At 41.9% G+C, this 24,850-nt stretch overlaps 1 protein-coding gene across 1 annotated transcript; it reads right to left on the reverse strand.

Annotated features, from left to right (window-relative positions):
* Positions 1–4,759: 4,759 nt before the first annotated feature.
* LOC149980285 (uncharacterized) lies at positions 4,760–24,736 on the reverse strand. Its single transcript, XM_090188563.1, has 9 exons — positions 24,580–24,736; positions 23,297–23,373; positions 8,181–8,412; positions 7,922–8,023; positions 6,935–7,069; positions 6,815–6,871; positions 6,552–6,694; positions 6,335–6,435; positions 4,760–5,155 (listed from the first exon to the last, which is right to left on the reverse strand). Exons 1-9 carry the CDS (start codon positions 24,734–24,736, stop codon positions 4,999–5,001), a joined length of 1,161 nt encoding a protein of 386 aa, XP_090044689.1. The 3' UTR covers positions 4,760–4,998.
* Between the last annotated feature and the right edge of the window lie 114 nt (positions 24,737–24,850).

The following is a 24,850-nucleotide window of genomic DNA, read 5'->3' on the forward strand; positions in this document are numbered from 1 at the left end:
TACAGTAACATGTCCTGGCTGGTTATACAGTAACATGTCCTGTCTGGATATACACTAACATGTCCTGGCTGGTTATACAGTAACATGTCCTGTCTGGTTATACAGTAACATGTCCTGGCTGGTTATACAGTAACATGTCCTGTCTGGTTATACAGTAACATGTCCTGCCTGGTTATACAGTAACATGTCCTGGCTGGTTATACAGTAACATGTCCTGGCTGGTTATACAGTAACATGTCCTGGATGGTTATACAGTAACATGTCCTGGCTGGTTATACAGTAACATGTCCTGGATGGTTATACAGTAACATGTCCTGGCTGGTTATACAGTAACATGTCCTGGCTGGTTATACAGTAACATGTCCTGGCTGGTTATACAGTAACATGTACTGTCTGGTTATACAGTAACATGTCCTGGCTGGTTATACAGTAACATGTCCTGGCTGGTTATACAGTAACATGTCCTGTCTGGTTATACAGTAACATGTCCTGGCTGGTTATACAGTAACATGTCCTGGCTGGTTATACAGTAAGATGTCCTGGCTGGTTAGGCAGTAACATGTCCTGGCTGGTTATACAGTAACATGTCCTGTCTGGTTATACAGTAACATGTCCTGTCTGGTTATACAGTAACATGTCCTGTCTGGTTATACAGTAACATGTCCTGGCTGGTTATACAGTAACATGTCCTGTCTGGTTATAGAGTAACATGTCCTGGCTGGTTATACAGTAACATGTACTGTCTGGTTATACAGTAACATGTCCTGTCTGGTTATACAGTAACATGTCCTGTCTGGTTATACAGTAACATGTCCTGGCTGGTTATACAGTAACATGTCCTGTCTGGTTATACAGTAACATGTCCTGGCTGGTTATACAGTAACATGTCCTGGCTGGTTATACAGTAACATGTCCTGCCTGGTTATACAGTAACATGTCCTGGCTGGTTATACAGTAACATGTCCTGGCTGGTTATACAGTAACATGTCCTGGCTGGTTATACAGTAACATGTCCTGGCTGGTTATACAGTAACATGTCCTGGATGGTTATACAGTAACATGTCCTGTCTGGTTATACAGTAACATGTCCTGGCTGGTTATACAGTAACATATCCTGGCTGGTTATACAGTAAGATGTCCTGGCTGGTTAGGCAGTAACATGTCCTGGCTGGTTATACAGTAACATGTCCTGTCTGGTTATACAGTAACATGTCCTGTCTGGTTATACAGTAACATGTCCTGTCTGGTTATACAGTAACATGTCCTGGCTGGTTATACAGTAACATGTCCTGTCTGGTTATAGAGTAACATGTCCTGGCTGGTTATACAGTAACATGTACTGTCTGGTTATACAGTAACATGTCCTGTCTGGTTATACAGTAACATGTCCTGTCTGGTTATACAGTAACATGTCCTGGCTGGTTATACAGTAACATGTCCTGTCTGGTTATACAGTAACATGTCCTGGCTGGTTATACAGTAACATGTCCTGGCTGGTTATACAGTAACATGTCCTGCCTGGTTATACAGTAACATGTCCTGGCTGGTTATACAGTAACATGTCCTGGCTGGTTATACAGTAACATGTCCTGGCTGGTTATACAGTAACATGTCCTGGCTGGTTATACAGTAACATGTCCTGGATGGTTATACAGTAACATGTCCTGTCTGGTTATACAGTAACATGTCCTGGCTGGTTATACAGTAACATATCCTGGCTGGTTATACAGTAACATGTCCTGGCTGGTTATACATTAACATGTCCTGGCTGGTTATACAGTAACATGTCCTGTCTGGTTATACAGTAACATGTCCTGGCTTGTTATACAGTAACATGTCCTGGCTGGTTATACAGTAACATGTCCTGGCTGGTTATACAGTAACATGTCCTGGATGGTTATACAGTAACATGTCCTGGCTGGTTATACAATAACATGTCCTGTCTGGTTATACAGTAACATGTCCTGGCTTGTTATACAGTAACATGTCCTGGCTGGTTATACAGTAACATGTCCTGGCTGGTTATACAGTAACATGTCCTGTCTGGTTATACAGTAACATGTCCTGTCTGGTTATACAGTAACATGTCCTGGCTTGTTATACAGTAACATGTCCTGTCTGGTTATACAGTAACATGTCCTGGCTTGTTATACAGTAACATGCCCTGGCTGGTTATACAGTAACATGTCCTGGCTGGTTATACAGTAACATGTCCTGTCTGGTTATACAGTAACATGTCCTGTCTGGTTATACAGTAACATGTCCTGTCTGGTTATACAGTAACATGTCCTGTCTGGTTATACAGTAACATGTCCTGGCTTGTTATACAGTAACATGTCCTGTCTGGTTATACAGTAACATGTCCTGGCTTGTTATACAGTAACATGTCCTGGCTGGTTATACAGTAACATGTCCTGGCTGGTTATACAGTAACATGTCCTGGCTGGTTATACAGTAACATGTCCTGTCTGGTTATACAGTAACATGTCCTGTCTGGTTATACAGTAACATGTCCTGGCTTGTTATACAGTAACATGTCCTGTCTGGTTATACAGTAACATGTCCTGGCTGGTTATACAGTAACATGTCCTGGCTGGTTATACAGTAACATGTCCTGTCTGGTTATACAGTAACATGTCCTGGCTGGTTATACAGTAACATGTCCTGGCTGGTTATACAGTAACATGTCCTGGCTGGTTATACAGTAACATGTCCTGTCTGGTTATACAGTAACATGTCCTGTCTGGTTATACAGTAACATGTCCTGGCTTGTTATACAGTAACATGTCCTGGCTGGTTATACAGTAACATGTCCTGGCTTGTTATACAGTAACATGTCCTGGCTTGTTATTACAGTAACATGTCCTGGCTTGTTATACAGTAACATGTCCTGGCTGGTTATACAGTAACATGTCCTGGCTGGTTATACAGTAACATGTCCTGGCTGGTTATACAGTAACATGTCCTGGCTGGATATACAGTAACATGTCCTGGCTGGTTATACAGTAACATGTCCTGGCTGGTTATACAGTAACATGTCCTGGCTGGTTATACAGTAACATGTCCTGTCTGGTTATACAGTAACATGTCCTGGCTGGTTATACAGTAACATGTCCTGGATGGTTATACAGTAACATGTCCTGGCTTGTTATGGTTGGGACACTTTCTTATTCTTTTCACCTTGTTCTCTGATTCCTGAATAACTTCCTGGTCTACTGGGGGAAGTTCCACCCACATACTGTTCCACCCACATACAAACATAAGCACAGACACATGCATACACACGTGCATACACACACACACACACGATAACAAATGCACTATACACACACTTACACATGGATATTGTGTTGTAGATATGTTGTAGTAGATTAGGGGCCTGAGGGAACACACTTAATGTGTTGTGAAATCTGTTGTAAATGTATTGTAATGTTGTTCAAATTGTTTGTTTCTCATTTTTGCTGGAACCCAGGAAGAGTAGCTGCTGCCTTGGCAGGAACTAATGGGGATCCATAATAAACCCCAGGAGGAGTAGCTGCTGCCTTGGCAGGAACTAATGGGGATCCATAATAAACTCCAGGAGGAGTAGCTGCTGTCTTGGCAGGAACTAATGGGGATCCATAATAAACTCCAGGAGGAGTAGCTGCTGTCTTGGCAGGAACTAATGAGGATCCATGATCAATACAAATACAAACACAGAACACACCCTCTTATATGATCTCTTACTACTCTATATCACTGATTAACATATTGGATGTATCTTAATAATGTCTCTGGGGCTCTGGATTTTTAATTACTTAAAAATCATACAATGTGATTTTCTGGATTTTTGTTTTAGATTCCGTTTCTCACAGTTGAAGTGTACCTATGATAAAAATTACAGACCTCTACATGCTTTGAAGTGGGACAACCTGCAAAATCGGCAGTGTATCAAATACTTGTTCTCCCCACTGTACATGCTAAATGCTTTTCAGAAAAGTTATTGTGCAACAAGGGGATCAAATTGACATCCTACACCTGTATACAGCACTTTCACCAACACACCCACCACACCATCCCTCTACTTTGGCCCGATCATATGCTACATCATGTGGAGCACCCTCTGCCTCTGGATGCACACAAAATATAAACAATTCCACTTCTCGAAAATGTGACATATGTAACAGTTCCCAGCTTGACACAACATATGGGTCGGACAAAGAGCAGGGATCCACGTTTTCCCAAATACTCACTCCTACCCGTCCAAAATCATCTCTGGTATGATCAGGGCCAAGGCTGGAAGTCTCTACTATGGCTGCCGCTGCAGGCACTTCATCCTGGCTAGGCTTCATTTCAGAGCAAACATTACTGGCAACCGACTCCACCTTGAGTTTCTAAACAGAGCAGTTAGAATGATGGGGTCCAAGATCCTCAAGAGAACAAATAGATTTGTTTTTAAATTGACTTGGCTTGTATGCAGCAGACAAAGGTTTGTACTTAGCGCCATTACCTCGGATTAGCATCATCGCCCTTCCACAATGTTTTGTGGAAGATAACTAGCCTATTGGTAGACAGGAAGCTTCAATCAGGAAATAAGTAGGAATTGTATTAATTTGCTCATACAAACATGTAAACAAGTGTGTGTGTGTGTGGTTTGGTATTATAACAGCAAAATTATACATTTTCATTGTTAAATTTATTCTGTTGAGTCTACTGTACTAACTTCATGCTGTGTCTGATAATGTGTGAAACATAAATACTGAGACACAGGAAGTCACAATCAGGAATAAGTTGGAATTTTATTAATGTGCTAATACAAACAAATAAAACACGCTTGTGCATGTGTGTCTGGGTTTGAGAGAGAGCGAGAGAGACAGAGAGACAGAGAGAGAGAGACAGAGAGACAGAGAGAGAGAGACAGAGAGAGAGAGAGAGAGAGAGTGAGAGAGAGAGAATGAAGGAGGAAGTTCTGTGCACTGTAGGCTGCTGTATGTGTTACAGTATGTTGTCATGGTGATGTTAAACCACTTTCTCACAAATCCAGTAAAGATTCTCCGCACATGACAAGTCATTCCATGCCTTCAGAGGACTCTGATCTGTGCGTATCTCAACACAGTCCTCCTCACCATTTTCTGGTTTTCCACCACCATTATCAGGCTGTGGTTTATGCCAGTACCTACAGGGTTAAAAACAGTCAGATATCATGGTTAATACCAGTACCTACAGGGTTAATAACAGTCAGATAACATGGTTGATACCAGTACCTACAGGGTTAAAATCAGTCAGACATCATGGTTAATACCCGTACCTACAGGGTTAATAACAGTCAGATATCATGGTTAATACCAGTACCTACAGGGTTAACAACAGTCAGATATCATGGTTAATACCAGCACCTACAAGGTTAACAACAGTCAGATATAATGGTTAATACCAGTACCAACAGGGTTAAAAACAGTCAGATAGCATGGTTAATACCAGTACCTACAGGGTTAAAAACAGTCAGATATCATGGTTAATACCAGTACCTACAGGGTTAAAAACAGTCAGATATCATGGTTAATACCAGTACCTACAGGGTAAAAACAGTCAGATATCATGGTTAATACCAGTGCCTACAGGGTTAAAAACAGTCAGATATCATGGTTAATACCAGTACCAACAGGGTTAAAAAACAGTCAGATATCATGGTTAATACCAGTACCTACAGGGTTAAAAACAGTCAGATATCATGGTTAATACCAGTACCTACAGAGTTAAAACAGTCAGATATCATGGTTAATACCAGCACCTACAGGGTTAAAAACAGTCAGATAGCATGGTTAATACCAGTACCTACAGGGTTAAAAACAGTCAGATATCATGGTTAATACCAGTATCTACAGGGTTAAAAACAGTCAGATATCATGGTTTATACCAGTACCTACAGGGTTAAAACAGTCAGATATCATGGTTAATACCAGTACCTACAGGGTTAAAAACAGTCAGATATCATGGTTAATACCAGTACCTACAGAGTTAAAACAGTCAGATATCATGGTTAATACCAGCACCTACAGGGTTAAAAACAGTCAGATAGCATGGTTAATATCAGTACAGGGTTAAAAACAGTTGGATATCATGGTTAATACCAGTACCTACAGGGTTAAAAACAGTCAGATATCATGGTTAATACCAGTACCTACAGGGTTAAAAACAGTCAGATAGCACAGTTAGAACATCACAATCCTAAATAATATACAGACCTGTTTCATCTTAAAAGTTTACTTTGTTGACTGATGCCATCAATGACAATAACCTGTATAGAAAAAAGGTTGAATGGAGACTTATTGACACATTAGTTATCATCTCTCACCATGTGATCAGTGGGGTGCTGTCCACCCATTTCCAGGTCCCCTCCTTAACAGAGTCAGTCAGACCAATCCAGACTCTCTTCTTGAGGTTGAAGAGAAATGTCTGTTGTAGAGAAAGATAACTATATATTCATGTTTGTTAATATCTAACTCTCTCTCTCTCTCTCTCTCTCTCTCTCCCTCTCTCTCTCTCTCTCTCTCTCTCTCTCTCTCTCTCACTTGTTCATTGCTGCTGTCAATGATCACCAGGTCTGCTCCTCTCTCCAGACAGTCCTGTCTGCTCTCCTTCCAGGTTTTAGTCTCAGTAGACAGGAAGTACCAACTTGATTCTAACTTCTGCCATCCTTCAGGACAGGTTTTTTCTACAAGACGATTAACATTAATTTCCTTCAATTTATCACCCTGTACACTTAATGAAAGAACACAGACTCATGATCAGGTCTGTGTTGTTAATGATAATTTATTATTGTAGGTTTACTCACTGAGATTGGAAAGCCTGCCGCTAAGAACATCTCTCTCAGTCTGTAGCTGGTCTCTCTCTTTAGTCATGTTGTTATAACTGGTCTGTACCTGGTCGCTCACTTTAGTCAGGTTGTTATAACTGGTCTGTAGCTGGTCTCTCTCTTTAGTCAGGTTGTTATAACTGGTCTGTAGCTGGTCTCTCTCTTTAGTCAGGTTGTTATAACTGGTCTGTAGCTGGTCTCTCGCTGCAGATGAATTCTTTGAGACGTTGCTGTCTGCAACAACAATAAAGACAAGTTGCTCACTAAAATAGATCACACCAGAACTACTAAATCTCAATTATAAGAACTATTTAAACAGTGAACAAAAATATAAATGTAACATGTAAAGTGTTGGTCTCATGTTTCATGAGATGAAAAAAAAACATATTTCTCTCAAATCTGTTTACATCCCTGTTCATCAGCATTTATCCTTTGCCAATATAATCCATCCACCTGACAGGTGTGGCATATCAAGAAGCTGATTAAACAGTATGATCATTACACAGGTGCACCTTCTGCAGGGGACAATAAAAGGCCACTTTAAAATGTGTAGTTTTGCCACAAATGTCTCAAGTTTTGAGGGATCAGCATCTGGCATGCTAACTGCAGGAATGTCTACCAGAGCCGTTGCCAGATAAATGAATGTTAATTTCTCTACCATAAGCTGCCTCCAATGTTGTTTTAGAGAATTTGGCAGTACGTTCAACTGGCCTCACAACTGCAGACCACGTATAACCACGCAAGCCCATGACCTCCACATCTGGCTTCTTCACCTGTTGGATCATCTGAGGGTGGGGGTGTGCTGAGGAGTATTTCTCTGTAATAAAGCCATTTTGTGGGGAAAAACTCATTCTGATTGGCTGGGCCTGGTTCCCCAGTGGTTGGAATCTGGCGGCCAAGTGGGTGGACCTATGCCCTCCAAGGCCCACCCATGGCTGAACCTCTGCCAGTCATGTGACATCCATAGATTAGGGCCTAATGAATTTATTCCCATTGACTGACATGAACTGTAACTCAGTGAAATCTTAGAAATGTTTGCATGTTGCGTTTACATTGTTGTTTGGTATAGATATACTGTAGACTTACATTGGACAGACAGGCCTATGATCCCAGCCAGTAGGAGAACACACAGCAGCCCCAGACACACTGCAGCAACTCCAGAGGGTCTCTTCCACCACTGAACATGTACTGAATCACAAATGATTAAACATCTTTGGTAATATGTTTTACTGTATCATCCAGGATTGGGACAAATAAATCTGTAGTACTACAGGGTAATCTCACCTGTTTAATGTATGTGTGTGTAACTTATTTGCGTGTTTGTGTGTGAGTGTGTGTGTGTTACCTGAGTGCTGGTCTCCTGGTCCATTATTAGGAGCAGTGTCTGCTGTCTCTTCTCTCTTGGTGCTGGTCTCACCGTCTCTCAGGGTGTCTGCACAGACATAGATATCCACAATCCTCTCCTTCATCTCACCTCTGTTAAACTTGACCTTCTTGGTCATATCTGGCACAGCATAGATGTCCTCAGACATCTCCAACAACTTACTGTGTTTTCTGTCTGTACTCAGATTCTGGTACTATCGTTGCCCCTCTGTCTGTGTCTGTTTCTGTCTCTGCTCTGGGTCTGTGTCTGTGTCTGTTTCGGTCTCTGCTCTGGGTCTGTGTCTGTTTCTGTCTCTGTCTGTGTCTGTGTCTGTTTCTGTCTCTGCTCTGGGTCTGTGTCTGTGTCTGTTTCTGTCTCTGCTCTGAGTCTGTGACTAACTGTTTATGATGTCATCCTCAGAATAAAAGGGAAATGTAGAAAGAGGAAGATAATAAAAGTGTAACATGGTGGTTGATGTTGGGACATTTTCTGCTCCAGTACATCTTTATAGCTGATACCTGAGAACAGTGGACTTACTTATCAGGAGAAACTGTATAACCTCATGTTGTGTCTACTGTCATGGCCTCATCTTGTGTCTAATGTATCAACCTCATGTTGTATCTACTATACTGACCTCATGTTGTTTCTACTATACTGACCTCATGTTGTGTCTCATGTCCTGACTTCATGTTGTGTCTAATGTCCTGACCTCATGTTGTGTCTAATGTCCTGACCTCATGTTGTGTCCAATGTCCTGACCTCATGTTGTGTCTAATGTCCTGACCTCATGTTGTGTCTAATGTCCTGACCTCATGTTGTGTCTACTGTACTGACCTCATGTTGTGACTAATGTACTGACCTCATGTTGTGTCTACTGTACAGACCTCATGTTGTGTCTAATGTACTGACATCATGTTGTGTCTACTGTCCTGACATCATGTTGTGTCTAGTCCTGACCACATGTTGTGTCTAATGTACTGACCTCATGTTGTGTCTAATGTCCTGACCTCATGTTGTGTTTAGTCCTGACCACATGTTGTGTCTACTGTACTGACCTCATGTTGTGACTAATGTACTGACCTCATGTTGTGTCTACTGTACAGACCTCATGTTGTGTCTAATGTACTGACATCATGTTGTGTCTACTGTCCTGACATCATGTTGTGTCTAGTCCTGACCACATGTTGTGTCTAATGTACTGACCTCATGTTGTGTCTAATGTCCTGACCTCATGTTGTGTCTAATGTACTGACACCATGTTGTGTCTAGTCCTGACCTCATGTTGTGTCTAATGTACTGACCTCATGTTGTGACTAATGTCCTGACCTCATGATGTGTCTACTGTCCTGACCTCATGTTGTGTCTAATGTACTGACCTCATGGTGTGTCTACTGTCCTGACCTCATGTTGTGTCTAATATCCTGACCTCATGTTGTGTCTAATGTACTGACCTCATGTTGCGTCTAATGTTCGGACCTCATGTTGTGTCTAATGTCCTGACCTCATGTTGTGTCTAATGTACTGACATCGTGTTGTGTCTAGTCCTGACCTCATGATGTGTCTACTGTCGTGACCTCATGTTGTGTCTACTGTCCTGACCTCATGTTGTGTCTAATGTACTGACCTCATGTTGCGTCTAATGTACTGACCTCATGTTGTGTCTTCTGAACGAGCCTCATGTTGTGTCTAATGTTCGGACCTCATGTTGTGTCTAATGTACGGACCTCATGTTGTGTCTACTGTCCTGACCTCATGTTGTGTCTACTGTCCTAACCTCATGTTGTGTCTAATGTCCTGACCTCATGTTGTGTCTACTGTCCTGACCTCATGTTGTGTCTACTGTCCTGACCTCATGTTGTGTCTACTGTCCTGACCTCATGTTGTGTCTACTGTCCTGACCTCATGTTGTGTCTAATGTCCTGACCTCATGTTTTGTCTAATGTACTGACCTCATGTTGCGTCTAATGCACTGACATCCATGTTGTGTCTAATGTACTGACACCATGTTGTGTCTAGTCCTGACCTCATGTTGTGTCTAATGTACTGACCTCATGTTGTGACTAATGTCCTGACCTCATGATGTGTCTACTGTCCTGACCTCATGTTGTGTCTAATGTACTGACCTCATGGTGTGTCTACTGTCCTGACCTCATGTTGTGTCTAATATCCTGACCTCATGTTGTGTCTAATGTACTGACCTCATGTTGCGTCTAATGTTCGAACCTCATGTTGTGTCTAATGTCCTGACCTCATGTTGTGTCTAATGTACTGACATCGTGTTGTGTCTAGTCCTGACCTCATGATGTGTCTACTGTCGTGACCTCATGTTGTGTCTACTGTCCTGACCTCATGTTGTGTCTAATGTACTGACCTCATGTTGCGTCTAATGTACTGACCTCATGTTGTGTCTTCTGAACGAGCCTCATGTTGTGTCTAATGTTCGGACCTCATGTTGTGTCTAATGTACGGACCTCATGTTGTGTCTACTGTCCTGACCTCATGTTGTGTCTACTGTCCTAACCTCATGTTGTGTCTAATGTCCTGACCTCATGTTGTGTCTACTGTCCTGACCTCATGTTGTGTCTAATGTCCTGACCTCATGTTGTGTCTACTGTCCTGACCTCATGTTGTGTCTACTGTCCTGACCTCATGTTGTGTCTACTGTCCTGACCTCATGTTGTGTCTAATGTCCTGACCTCATGTTGTGTCTAATGTCTTGACCTCATGTTGTGTCTACTGTCCTGACCTCATGTTGTGTCTAATGTCCTGACCTCATGTTTTGTCTAATGTACTGACCTCATGTTGCGTCTAATGTACTGACATCCATGTTGTGTCTTCTGAACGAGCCTCATGTTGTGTCTAATGTCCTGACCTCATGTTGTGTCTAATGTACTGACATCGTGTTGTGTCTAGTCCTGACCTCATGATGTGTCTACTGTCGTGACCTCATGTTGTGTCTACTGTCCTGACCTCATGTTGTGTCTAATGTACTGACCTCATGTTGCGTCTAATGTACTGACCTCATGTTGTGTCTTCTGAACGAGCCTCATGTTGTGTCTAATGTTCGGACCACATGTTGTGTCTAATGTACGGACCTCATGTTGTGTCTACTGTCCTGACCTCATGTTGTGTCTACTGTCCTAACCTCATGTTGTGTCTAATGTCCTGACCTCATGTTGTGTCTACTGTCCTGACCTCATGTTGTGTCTAATGTCCTGACCTCATGTTGTGTCTACTGTCCTGACCTCATGTTGTGTCTACTGTCCTGACCTCATGTTGTGTCTACTGTCCTGACCTCATGTTGTGTCTAATGTCCTGACCTCATGTTGTGTCTAATGTCTTGACCTCATGTTGTGTCTACTGTCCTGACCTCATGTTGTGTCTAATGTCCTGACCTCATGTTTTGTCTAATGTACTGACCTCATGTTGCGTCTAATGCACTGACATCCATGTTGTGTCTTCTGAACGAGCCTCATGTTGTGTCTAATGTACGGACCTCATGTTGTGTCTAATGTCCTGACCTCATGTTGTGTCTAATGTGGGGTGCTACGGCAGTGTGTTTTCATTGTTGATTGAAAACACATTTAACAACGCGTCTGTTGTACTGACTTCATGTTGTATCTGATGATGTGTGAAACATACAGTAACTACTGGGACACTAAAGCCACAATCAGGAAATAAGTAGGAAACATTTTTTCATTTTTTCATATGCATGTCCCCCCATCTCCAGGTCTCCTCTTCATCTATGTCAGTCAGGCCAATCCAGCGTCTCTTGTTGAGGTTGAAGAGAAATGTGTGTTGTTGAGAAAGATGAAGTGAACTACAAATGGTCTATATGTGTAAAATACACTACTGACCAAGGAATGTTAGTCCAGAACCCCATCCAGCTCTCTGTCTCTGACACCTGTTCCTGTTCTCTGTTAATGATCACCAGAAGCCTCATCAACCGCAGACAGACACAAATCTGTTAGTAAACCATGTGTAGTGTCATTTCCACTCAAGGTCTGAGATTTCTATTAACGTTTGCTTGAATTTATACACAGACATGACCATATGTTAGGAACAGTGAGTGCCAAGTGGTGGAATAAGGGAACTGCTTCTCAAGAATGGGGAAAACATATGTTGAAAATGTGTGAAAAAGTGAGTAATATATATTTATTTTGAAATCGATTTAATTGTATTTACTTTGTGAATTAATGTAACAGATCTTGACAGGCTATATATAATGTGTTCACATCAGGGCATTTGTTATGATAATAATCAATATAATCATCAATATAATGTAGAGTAATTTGTTAAATTAGAGAAAACATTGTAGATAAACCATATCTAGTGGTTGAAGATATCCTTCTAGTGGTGTGGGGGCTGTGCTTTGGCAAAGTGGGTGGGGTTATATCCTTCCTGTTTGGCCCTGTCCGGGGGTGTCCTCGGATGGGGCCACAGTGTCTCCTGGCCCCTCCTGTCTCAGCCTCCAGTATTTATGCTGCAGTAGTTTATGTGTCGGGGGCTGGGGTCAGTTTGTTATATCTGGAGTACTTCTCCTGTCCTATTCGGTGTCCTGTGTGAATCTAAGTGTGCGTTCTCTAATTCTCTCCTTCTCTCTTTCTTTCTCTCTCTCGGAGGACCTGAGCCCTAGGACCATGCCCCAGGACTACCTGACATGATGACTCCTTGCTGTCCCCAGTCCACCTGGCCGTGCTGCTGCTCCAGTTTCAACTGTTCTGCCTTATTATTATTGGACCATGCTGGTCATTTATGAACATTTGAACATCTTGGCCATGTTCTGTTATAATCTCCACCCGGCACAGCCAGAAGAGGATTGGCCACCCCACATAGCCTGGTTCCTCTCTAGGTTTCTTCCTAAGTTTTGGCCTTTCTAGGGAGTTTTTCCTAGCCACCGTGCTTCTATACCTGCATTGCTTGCTGTTTGGGGTTTTAGGCTGTGTTTCTGTACAGCACTTTGAGATATCAGCTGATGTACGAAGGGCTATATAAATAAATTTGATTTGATTTGATTTGATAAAAGACTGCCATAATGGAAATCAAATTAGAGATGCCTGATCCTGCTCTGTTAGAAGGTTTGGTCCACGCTGCATTTCGCGGAGACCGATGGGATTTACAGAAAGTACAGATTGGATCATCTGATATCGTTTCCCAAACCCAATCTTTGAAGATCTACCTAAGAAAGGCCAAAACATGTCATTCTGGTGCACATGAAGTGCCAATCTGTTTCGAGTTTGTAGTGACGGGCATTTTACAGCGGGAGCTAGCCGATCGTCACCTTACATCCTTCAACAGCAAAACAAACTGCAGCATACCACTTCCATACACAATCACACAACAGATTTAAATCAAAAGGGGTTTCTTTCCCATCAACGGATTCCCAAATACAAACAGAGCAATAGACAGGCACCCACATCCCCATCCCCATGCCAAAACCAGTTCAACTATATGAACAGAAAAGGCTTCAAATCTTAATGTGCAGGTCATAGGTTATGTGACAACAAAACAATGCTGCTGAATGTGGTTTCAAAGTGGCCCGTTGGAACCACGACTTGTTCATTCTGTAGAACAGCAATGTCGGCGTCTACACCTACAGGAAGGAGCTGTTGAGGATGGATGGCTTATTGGTGAGTGTTGACCACTCATTTGCCTTTGCTGAAGCAACTTGAATTGTCCTAATGGTCCTCTCTTTGTAGCTATGTTTTAATTTTTACTGTTCAAACCACAACTGAGTGAGACAATTAAAACCTGTTGGTTGACCTCAATATCTGACACTAGCACCTGTATTACAGTCTGCATTATTATCATTCTAAGCTTCTTTTGGTTGCTGTTTGTAGGCTATATCATGGTACGGCGTTGTATTTTCCCACAGGCTTTACAGGGATGATTTTGACCATATCTAGTTAATTAGGAGCTTTAAATTGATGATTTTGGTAAGATCTATTTAATTAGGGGAGTTTCAAAATCCAAATATGCAAAGTCCTTTATGAACACTGAGTCTCTCTTCACTTAGGTTCTTGCAACTGGTCTGTAGCTGGTCTCTCTCTCGTTAGTCAGGTTGTTATAACTGGTCTATAGCTGGTCTCTCTCTTTAGTCAGGTTCTTGCAACTGGTCTGTAGCTGGTCTCTCTCTTCAGTCAGGATGTTATAACTGGTCTGTAGCTGGTCTCTCTGCAGTCAGGTTGTCTTAGCTGGTCTGTTCCTTAGTAAGGGTGTTGTAAATGTCATGTAGATGGTCTTTCTGCAGATGTATTGTGGTGCTGATCTCACAGTTCCCCCAGTGTGTCCGCACTGATGTAGATATCCACAATCCTCTCTTCCATCTCACCTCTGTCAAACTTTAATGGTCATATCTGGCTTTGTATGGCATTTTTAACAATGTTTGTTCACTATAGCTACAGTGCCTTAAGCAGGGTTTCCCAAAATCAGTCCTGGGGTCCCCCTTAGTGAACATTTGGGGTTTTACCCTACTACTACACAGCCGATTCAAATAACCAACTCATCATTAAGCTTTGATGATTTGAGTCACTTGTGTAGTGCTAGGGTAAAAAACTCATCGTGCACCCAGGGAAGGGCCCCCAGTACAGAGTGTCTGAGTCTGAAGATGACTGCTTTCGACCCTGTTGTAGATGGAGATTTGTGGAACAGAAACATGTCCTGGCTGGTTATACAGTAACATGTCCTGTCTGGTTATACAGTAACATGTCCTGTCTGCTTACACAGTAATATGTCCTGGCTGGTTATACAGTAACATGTCCTGGCTGGTTATACAGTAACATGTTCTGTCTGGTTATACAGTAACATGTCCTGGCTGGTTATACAGTAGCATGTCCTGTCTGGTTATACAGTAACATGTCCTGTCTGGTTATACAGTAACATGTCCTGGCTGGTTATACAGTAACATGTCCTGGCTGGTTATACAGTAACATGTCCTGTCTGGTTATACAGTAACATGTCCTGTCTGGTTATACAGTAACATGTCCTGGTTGGTTATACAGTAACATGTCCTGGCTGGTTTTAGTTGGGACACTTCCTTCTCCTTCCTTTCATTCCAGTTCTCTGCTGCCTGTGACTGGAACGAATTGCAAAAATCGCTGAAGTTGGAGACTTTTATCTCCCTCACCAACTTCAAACATCTGCTATCTGAGCAGTTAACCGATCGCTGCAGCTGTACATAGTCTATCGGTAAATAGCCCACCCATTTTTACCTACCTCATCCCCATACTGTTTTTATTTATTTACTTTTCTGCTCTTTTGCACACCAATATCTCTACCTGTACATGACCATCTGATCATTTATCACTCCAGTGTTATTAATCTGCAAAATTGTAATTATTCGCCTACCTCCTCGTGCCTTTTGCACACAATGTATATAGACTCTCCTTTTTTTTCTACTGTGTTATTGACTTGTTAATTGTTTACTTACTCCATGTGTAACTTTGTATTGTCTGCTCACACTGCTACGCTTTATCTTGGCCAGGTCGCAATTGCAAATGAGAACTTGTTCTCAACTAGCCTACCTGGTTAAATAAAGGTGAAAAAAAAAAAAAAAAATTCACCTTGTTATCTGATTCCTGAGTAACTTCCTGGTCTTCGGGGGGAAGTTCCACCCACATACTGTTCCACCCACATACACCAAACACACACACCCTCTTATATGGTCTCCTAATACTCTATATCAATGATTAACATTTTGAATATATACAGCTTAATAATGTCTCTGGATGATTTAAAAAATAACTAATAACAAGACCTGGGTTTAAAAACAATTTAATATCTGTAAAATACTTTGAGCGTTTGGGACTATTCTATTGGTTGCATTAAGCCAGACAAGCTCAACCAAGCACAGCTAAAGTACCTGTGTCATATTCATTAGGCACCAACCAGAAGAAAGCAAACAGAAACAGAGAGTGACTAACTGTACCTGTCCAATAAGATAAATGTGTTTTTATTTTCAGCTGCAAAACATTTTTGCTATGATGTGTCCTAATCAATACGTTACCCAGGTCTGCTAATAAGCACCAATCACTAACAGGCATGCAGAAAGGAAGCTGTTATTAAAGGAAGTCAGTGGTATGGCTAAATATGAGTTGGCACAGCATCACATGCTGAAATCAACTGAAATTACAATACAATAGGTGTTCCAGCAATAACTTCCCTAAACTCTGTGTCCCAAATGGAACCCTATTTCCTACATAGTGATGGACCCTGGTTAAAGGTAGTACACTATACAGGGAATATGGTGCCATTTGAGACGTGCCCTTAATGACATTATTCACATTCTATGTAGGCCTTATGCACTTTATCTGTCTTGAAAACACAGGACACTTTTCATCCATGAATATATGGTCACCACAAGTACAACAGGACATCTATACAGAAAAAGGCTTAATTTTAAACTTCAAGAACATTATTTTATTTAATCATAAATAATATGGGAGTGCAGCAGCGTAGCCTAGTGGTTAGAGCGTTGAACTAGTAACCGAAAGGTTGCAAATTCAAATCCCCAAGCTGAAAATCTGTTGAATCTGTCGTTCTGTCCCTGAACAAGGCAGAAACCCACTGTTCCTAGGCTGTCATTGAAAATAAGAATTTGTTCTTAACTGACTTGCCTAGTTAAATAAATGTAAATATCTATATATATATAATCTGTTCAGTTTCTGTATTTGTTCAAGTTAAGGGTCAGTTTTAGGTTTTGTCTATAATCTGCTTGTCAATGGGATGCTGGTCAGAAAAGTCCCTTATAAAAGCAGGTATTATACCCAACATAAGTATTTGTCTCCCCCTACTGGCTGTCTTCTACAAGCTCAGTTTCTTCCTTCTATTACTGTTACCTTGACCCATAGAGATATATAGAGGACATCTTTGTATCAAGCTCCAGTTGAAATGTCATTCTCAGTTGTCTGACGAGAGATGTAAATAAGTGTGTATAGTGTCATTGTAGATCAGAGACCATAAGTCTCAGAGGTGTAAACCTAATAATCAACTGTGAAAGTTAATCATGTTTTATGTCTTTGTTCATTTATAAGTTATTTCCAAGTTTATATCATGTTGAACAGTATGGAATTATTGTGCAAAATTCATTAGGGGGGACTGATGGGTTCTAAACTTGAAATATGAAATATCCTTGTGGTACTGAGGGAGAGAGGGGAATGCAGAATGTTTACATTCTGTCAGAACATGATATTGTTTGACATCAGGTATCCTATGGAAAGGTGAAGGGCCACAATCTGGTTTCAGTTATTGGGTTTTAATTTGAAATACTTGCTACACCAGAAGTTAATGGTTATCTGTAGGAGGAATGTATATGGTGGGGTCAATTAAGCTTGAATATGAACCAAGGGCTTGGAATGTTACTAAGGAAAAGACAATCACATGGTTGCAGTCACAGATAAGGGTGGAGAGCTGTGGATTAGTGAGGAATGGAGGATGAGGTCAGCTCAGGTCACAGTAAGGGAGAAGGAACAGTTTATCAGCCAAATCACTTAATTTCCTGCTTTGCAATAAAGATGTAATGTTTAGAGGGAAGGAGGAGACCACCTAAACTGGGGTATATACAGTTGAAGTCGGAAGTTTACATACACCTCAGCCAAATACATTTCAACTCCGTTTTTCACAATTCCTGACACTTAATCCTAGTAAAAATTCCCTTTCTTAGGTCAGTTAGGATGACCACTTTATTTTAAGAATGTGAAATGTTAGAATAATAGTAGAGAGAATGATGTATTTCAGCTTTTATTTCTTTCATCACATTCCCAGTCGGTCAGAAGTTTACATACACTCAATTAGTATTTGGTAGCATTGCCTTTAATTGTTTACCATGGGTCAAACGTTTTGGGTAGCCTTCCACAAGCTTCCCACAGTATGTTGGGTGAATTGTGTCCCATTCCTCCTGACAGAGCTGGTGTAACTGAGTCAGGTATGTAGGCGTCCTTGCTCGCACATGCTTTTTCAGTACTGCCCACAAATGTTCTATAGGATTGAGGTCAGGGCTTTGTGATGGCCACTCCAATACCTTGACTTTGTTGTCCTTAAGCCATTTTGACACAACTTTGGAAGTATGCTTGGGGTCATTGTCAATTTGGAAGACCCATTTGCGACCAAGCTTTAACTTCCTGACTGATCTTGCTTTAATATATCCACATAATTTTCTACCCTCATGATGCCATCTATTTTGTGAAGTGCACCAGTCCCTCCTGCAGCAAAGCACCCCCACAACATGATGCTGCCACCCCCGTGCTTCATGGTTGGGATGGTGTTCCTCGGCTTGCAAGCATCCGCATTTTTCCTCTTAACATAACGATGGTCATTATGGGCAAACAGTTCTATTTTTGTTTCATCAGACCAGAGGACATTTCTCCAAAAAGTACCACCCTTGTCCCTATGTGCAGTTGCAAACTGTCTGGCTTATTTATGGTGGTTTTGGAGCAGTGGCTTCTTCCTTGCTGAGCAGCCTTTCAGGTTAAGTCGATATAGAACTCGTTTTACTGTGGATATAGGTACTTTTGTACCTGTTTCCTCCAGCATCTTCACAAGGTCCTTTGCTGTTGTTCTGGGATTGATTTGCACTTTCACACCTAAGTACGTTAATCTCTAGGAGACAGAAGGCATCTCCTTCCTGAGCAGTATGACGGCTGCATTGTCCCATGGTGTTTATACTTGTGTGCTATTGTTTGTACAGATGGATGTGGTACCTTCAGGCGTTTGGAAATTGCTCCCAAGGATGAACCAGAGTTGTGGAGGTCTACAATTCATTTTCTGAGGTCTTGGCTGATTTCTTTTGATTTTCCCAATGTCAAGCAAAGAGGCACTGAGTTTGAAGGTAGGCCTTGAAACACATCCACAGGTACACCTCCAATTGACTCAAATTATGTTAATTAGCCTATCAGAAGCTTCTAAAGCCATGATATCATTTTCTGGAATTGTCCAAGCTGTTTAAAGGCACAGTCAACTTAGTGTATGTAAACTTCTGACCCACTGGAATTGTGATACAGTGAATAAAAAGTGAAATAATTTGTCTGTAAACAGTTGTTGGAAAAATTACTTGTGTCATGCACAAAGTAGATGTCCTAACCGACTTGCCAAACTATAGTTTGTTAACAAGACATTTGTGGAGTGGTTGAAAAACTAGTTTTAATGACTCCAACCTAAGTGTATGTAAACTTACGACTTCAACTGCACGCTTGTGCTGTTGGGAACATGTGTTTGTCTGTTCAGCTGTCTCACCCATTGGGTGAATAAACTTGGTTTGAGCTTTTCCTAGTTGCCCGTTAGTGTTTACTCTGTTTATTTAGTACCTAACAATTCAATAACCTGGTCATTGATGTGGTCATCCATCTCAACTAACTGTATGATTACCTTTCTACCTGACTCCTAATGGTAATATCTACTGTATGATTACCTTTCTAACTGACTCCTAATGGTAATATCTGCAGCATGATAGTGCACTACATAGCGACATAGGGTGCTATTTGGGATCCAGGTTGTAGACCAGACAGTTGTGTATAAAGTCCTCTCCATCCCTTGTTAATTCTGTTCCATGCCATCTTTCTTCCGCTTTTAATGTTTTTGGAAGGATATTTATGATCCAGGCTTCATTCTGGTGTCATCACCACAAAGAGGAAGCTCTCCGTATGGTGACACAACTCAATTAGTGGAGAGGATGAGGAATCTCTAATCAAAGTATCTGTAATTCAAAGTATCTCCATCCCTCCTTACAATGCTGCTTTGTTGAAGAGAAAGGGTGAAAACATTGAGAAACGTAGCCAGTATCTGAATAGTTATAAAGCTTTTGATATAAACAGTGCACTCGGAAAGTATTCAGACCCTTTGACTTTTTCCACATTTTGTTACTTTACATCCTTATTCCAAAATGGATTCAATTGTTTCCCCCCCCCCATCAATCGACACACAATACCCCATAATGACAATGCAAAAACAGATTTTTATAAATTCTTGCAAATTTATTAAAAACAAAAAGCTAAAAAATCACATTCAAATAAATATTCAGACCCTTTTCTCAACTTTTTTGAAGTACCTTTGGCAGCGATTACAACCTCGAATCTTCTTGGGTATAACGCTACAAGCTTGACACACCTGTATTATGGGAGTTTGGATGGGGAGAGTCGCTGCATAGCTATTTTCAGGTCTCTCCAGAGATGTTTGAACGGTTTCAAGTCCGGCCTCTGGCTGGGCCACTCAAGGACATTCAGAGACTTGTCCCGAAGCCACTCCTGCATTGTCTTGCCTGAGTACTTAGGTTCGTTGTCCTGTTGGAATGTGAACCTTCACCCCAGTCTGAGGTCCTGAGCACTCTGGAGCAGGTTTTTATCAAGGATCTCTCTGTACTTTGCTCCATTCATCTTTGCCTTGATCCTGACTAGTCTCCCAGTCCCTGCCACTGAAAAACATCCCCACAGCATGATGCTGCCACCACCATGCTTCAGTGTAGGGAGGGTGCCAGGTTTCCTCCAGACTTGAAGCTTGGCGATTAGGCCTTTTTTTGGGCAGTTCATCAGACCAGAGAATCTTGTTTCTCATGGTCTGAGAGACTTTAGGCGCCTTTTGGAAAACTCCAAGTTGACTGTCATGTCTTTTCCTGAGGAGTGGTTTCCGTCTGGCCACTCTACGATAAAGGTCTGATTGGAAGAGATGTTTGTCCTCCTGGAAGATTCTCCCATCTCCATAGAGGAACTCTGGAGCTCTGTCAGTGACCATTGAGTTCTTGATCACCTTCCCGACAAAGGCCCTTCTCCCCCGATTACTCAGTTTGGCCGGCAGCCAGCTCTAGGAGGAGTCTTGCTGGTTCCAAACTTCTTCCGTTTAAGAGTGATGGAGGCCACTTTGTTCTTGGGGACCTTCAACAGTGCAGAATTTTTTGGGTGTCCTTCCCCAGACCTGTGCCTCAACACAATCATGTCTCGGAGCTCTACGGCTAATTCCTTAGACCTCGCGGCTTGGTTTTTGCTCTGATGATAAATGGGATCAGGATGTACCTGAGATCTATTTCGAGTCTCATAGCAAAGGGTCTGAATACAGTGCCTTGCAAAAGTATTTATCCCCCTTGGCGTTTGTCCTATTTTGTTGCATGACAACCTGTAATTTAAATGGATTTTTATTTAGATTTCATGTAATGGACATACACAAAACAGTCCAAATTGGTGAAGTGAAATGAAAAAAATAACTTGTTTCACATTTTATTTTTTTTAAATAATGGAAAAGTGGGGCGTGCATATCTATTCACCCCCTTTGCTATGAAGCCCCTAAATAAGATCTGGTGGTACCAATTACCTTCAGAAGTCACGTAATTAGTTAAATAAAGTCCACCTGTGTGCAATCGAAGTGTCATATGATCTCAGTGTATATATACACTTGTTCTGAAAGGCCCCAGAGTCTACAACACAACTAAACAAGGGGCACCACCAAGCAAGCTGCACCATGAAGACCAAGGAGCTACAGATCAGGGTTTTGGTTATAAAAAATATCAGAGACTTTGAACATCCCACGGAGCCCCATTAAATCCATTATTCAAAAATAGAAAGAAAATGGCACCACAACAAAACTGCCAAGAGAGGGCCACCCACCAAACTCATGGGCCAGGCAAGGAAGACATTAATCAGAGAGGCAACAAAGAGACCAAAAATAACCCTGAAGGAGCTGCTAAGCTCCACAGCGGATATTGGAGTATCTGTCCATAGGATCACTTTTAGCAGTACACACCACAGAGTTGGACTTTACCGAAGATTGGACAGAAAAAAACATTGCTTAAAGAAAATAATAAGCAAACACGTTTGGTGTTCAGCAAAAGGCATGTGGGAGACTCCCCAAACACATGGAAGAAGGTACTCTGGTCAGATGAGACTAAAATTTAGCTTTTTGGCCATCAAGGAAAATGATATGTCTGGCGCAAACCTTACACCTCTCATCACCCCTAGACAACCAACCAGCATCATACTGTGGGGATGTTTTTCATCAGGAGGGACTGGGAATCTGGTCAGAATTGAAGGAATGATGGATGGTGCTAAATACAGGGAAATTCTTGAAGGAAACCTGTTCCAGTCTTCCAGAGATTTGAGACTGGGACAGAGGTTCACCTTCCAGCAGGACAATGACCCTAAGCATACTGCTAAATGAACACCCGAGTGGTTTAAGGGGAAACATTTAAATGTCTTGGAATGGCCTAGTCAAAGCTCAGACCTCAATCCTATTGAGAATCTGTGGTATGACTTAAAGATTGCTGAAAACCAGCGGAACCCATCCAACTTGAAGGAGCTGGAGCAGTTTTGCCTTGAAGAATAGGCACAAATCCCAGTGGTTAGATGTGCCAAGCTTATGGAGAAATAACCCAATAGACTTGCAGCTGCAAATGCTGCAAAATGTGGCTCTAAAAAGTATTAACATTTGGGGGGAGGGGGGTTCATAGTTATGCGCGCTCAAGTTTTCATTTTTTTTGTCTTATTTCTTGTTTGTTTCACAATAAATATTATTTTGCATCTTCAAAGTGGTAGGCATGTATAAATCAAATGATACAAACCCCCCAACAAAATAGGAAAATAGCCAAAGGGGGAAGACTTTCACAAGCCACTGTATTTTTTTTTGTCACGATGAGGTATTGTGTGTCGATTGAGGAGGAATAATGTTTATTTAATCGATTTTTGAATAAGGCTGCAATGTAACAAAATGTGGGAAAAATAAGAGTCTGAATACTTTACGAATGCACTGTGATTACTGTTGATTTTACTTGTAATTAATAACAGTTTATTTCTCACCTATCACAAAAAGCTTTGCCTGAAGATGGCAGGGTGTTGTAACTGGTCTGTAGCTGGCCTCATTAGTCAGGGTGTTGCAGCTGGTCTCTCTCATTAGTCAGGGTGTTGTTGCTGGTCTCTATTATTAGTCAGGATGTTGTAACTGGTCTGTAGCAGGTCTCTCTTATTTTTCAGGGTGATGTAACTGGTCTGTAGCTGGTCATTGTCATGGATGGATGAAGATACTTTGACTGCAGAACCAAAAGAGTAGAGCCAAAAGTCTTTAAAGTTAAATAACATAGGACTATGCTTATAATTGAGGAGGATGTTTGTACCACAGTGTCTGACTGTCTGGATCTCTGTGTTGTTTAGGTACTGGGGGCAGGACAGCCTGATAATGGTGGTCTGTTCTCTGGGCAGGAGGACTGTGTTGAGATATAGTATAGACAAGATTACCCTGTAAAGACATGGAATGATGACAATTGTGGTACAAATCATAACTGCATCTGTGAGAAAGTGGTGTAACATCAACCTGCTATGTCTCTCTCTCTCTCTCTCTCTCTCTCTCTCTCTTTCTCTCTCTTTCTCTCTCCCTCTCTCTGATACAGTGAGGTTGCCACCTACTGGTTAAAGTAAGAGATGATCTCACCAAAGAGGTGAAACGGTGGTATTGTCTATGGCTCTTTCAAATCAAATCAAATCAAATTTATTTATATAGCCCTTCGTACATCAGCTGATATCTCAAAGTGCTGTACAGAAACCCAGCCTAAAACCCCAAACAGCAAGTAATGCAGGTGTAGAAGCAAGGGGGCTAGGAAAAACTCCCTAGAAAGGCCAAAACCTAGGAAGAAACCTAGAGAGGAACCAGGCTATGTGGGGTGGCCTCTTCTGGCTGTGCCGGGTGGAGATTATAACAGAACATGGCCAAGATGTTAAAATGTTCATAAATGACCAGCATGGTCCAATAATAATAAGGCAGAACAGTTGAAACTGGAGCAGCAGCACGGCCAGGTGGACTGGGGACAGCAAGGAGTCATCATGTCAGGTAGTCCTGAGGCATGGTCCAAGGGCTCAGGTCCTCCGAGAGAGAGAAAGAAAGAGAGAAAGAGAGAATTAGAGAGAGCACACTTAAATTCACACAGAACACCGAATAGGACAGGAGAAGTACTCCAGATATAACAAACTGACCCTAGCCCCCCGACACATAAACTACTGCAGCATAAATACTGGAGGCTGAGACAGGAGGGGTCAGGAGACACTGTGGCCCCATCCGAGGACACCCCCGGACAGGGCCAAATAGGAAGGATATAACCCCACCCACTTTGCCAAAGCACAGCCCCCACACCACTAGAGGGATATCTTCAACCACCAACTTACCATCCTGAGACAAGGCTGAGTATAGCCCACAAAGATCTCCGCCACGGCACAACCCAAGGGGGGGGGGGGGGGGGGGGGGCGCCAACCCAGACAGGATGATCACATCACATGATGGTCCATCTTTGCCATTTAATCTTTCCTAAATTCCTCCTCACATCCTCTCTCCTCCCTTCCTTCTCAAAACTCATTGGAGAATACAATCCTAGGGGAGGGACCTCGGACCTTCTCCTCTAAGAGGGTTAAGTGTGTGTTACCTGAGTGCTGGTCTCCTGGTCCATTATTAGGAGCAGTGTCTGCTGTCTCTTCTCTCTTGGTGCTGGTCTCACCATCTCTCAGGGTGTCTGCACTGATGTAGATATCCACAATCCTCTCCTCCATCTCACCTCTGTCAAACTTGACCTTCTTGTTCATATCTGGCTCAGCATATATCAAATCAAATGTATTTATATAGCCCTTCTTACATCAGCTGATATCTCAAAGTGCTGTACAGAAACCCAGCCTAAAACCCCAAACAGCAAGCAATGC

The sequence above is a fragment of the Oncorhynchus mykiss genome, chromosome 10, assembly GCF_057628025.1.
Source record: "Oncorhynchus mykiss isolate SJ-2025 chromosome 10, ASM5762802v1, whole genome shotgun sequence".
Taxonomy (NCBI): domain Eukaryota; kingdom Metazoa; phylum Chordata; class Actinopteri; order Salmoniformes; family Salmonidae; genus Oncorhynchus; species Oncorhynchus mykiss.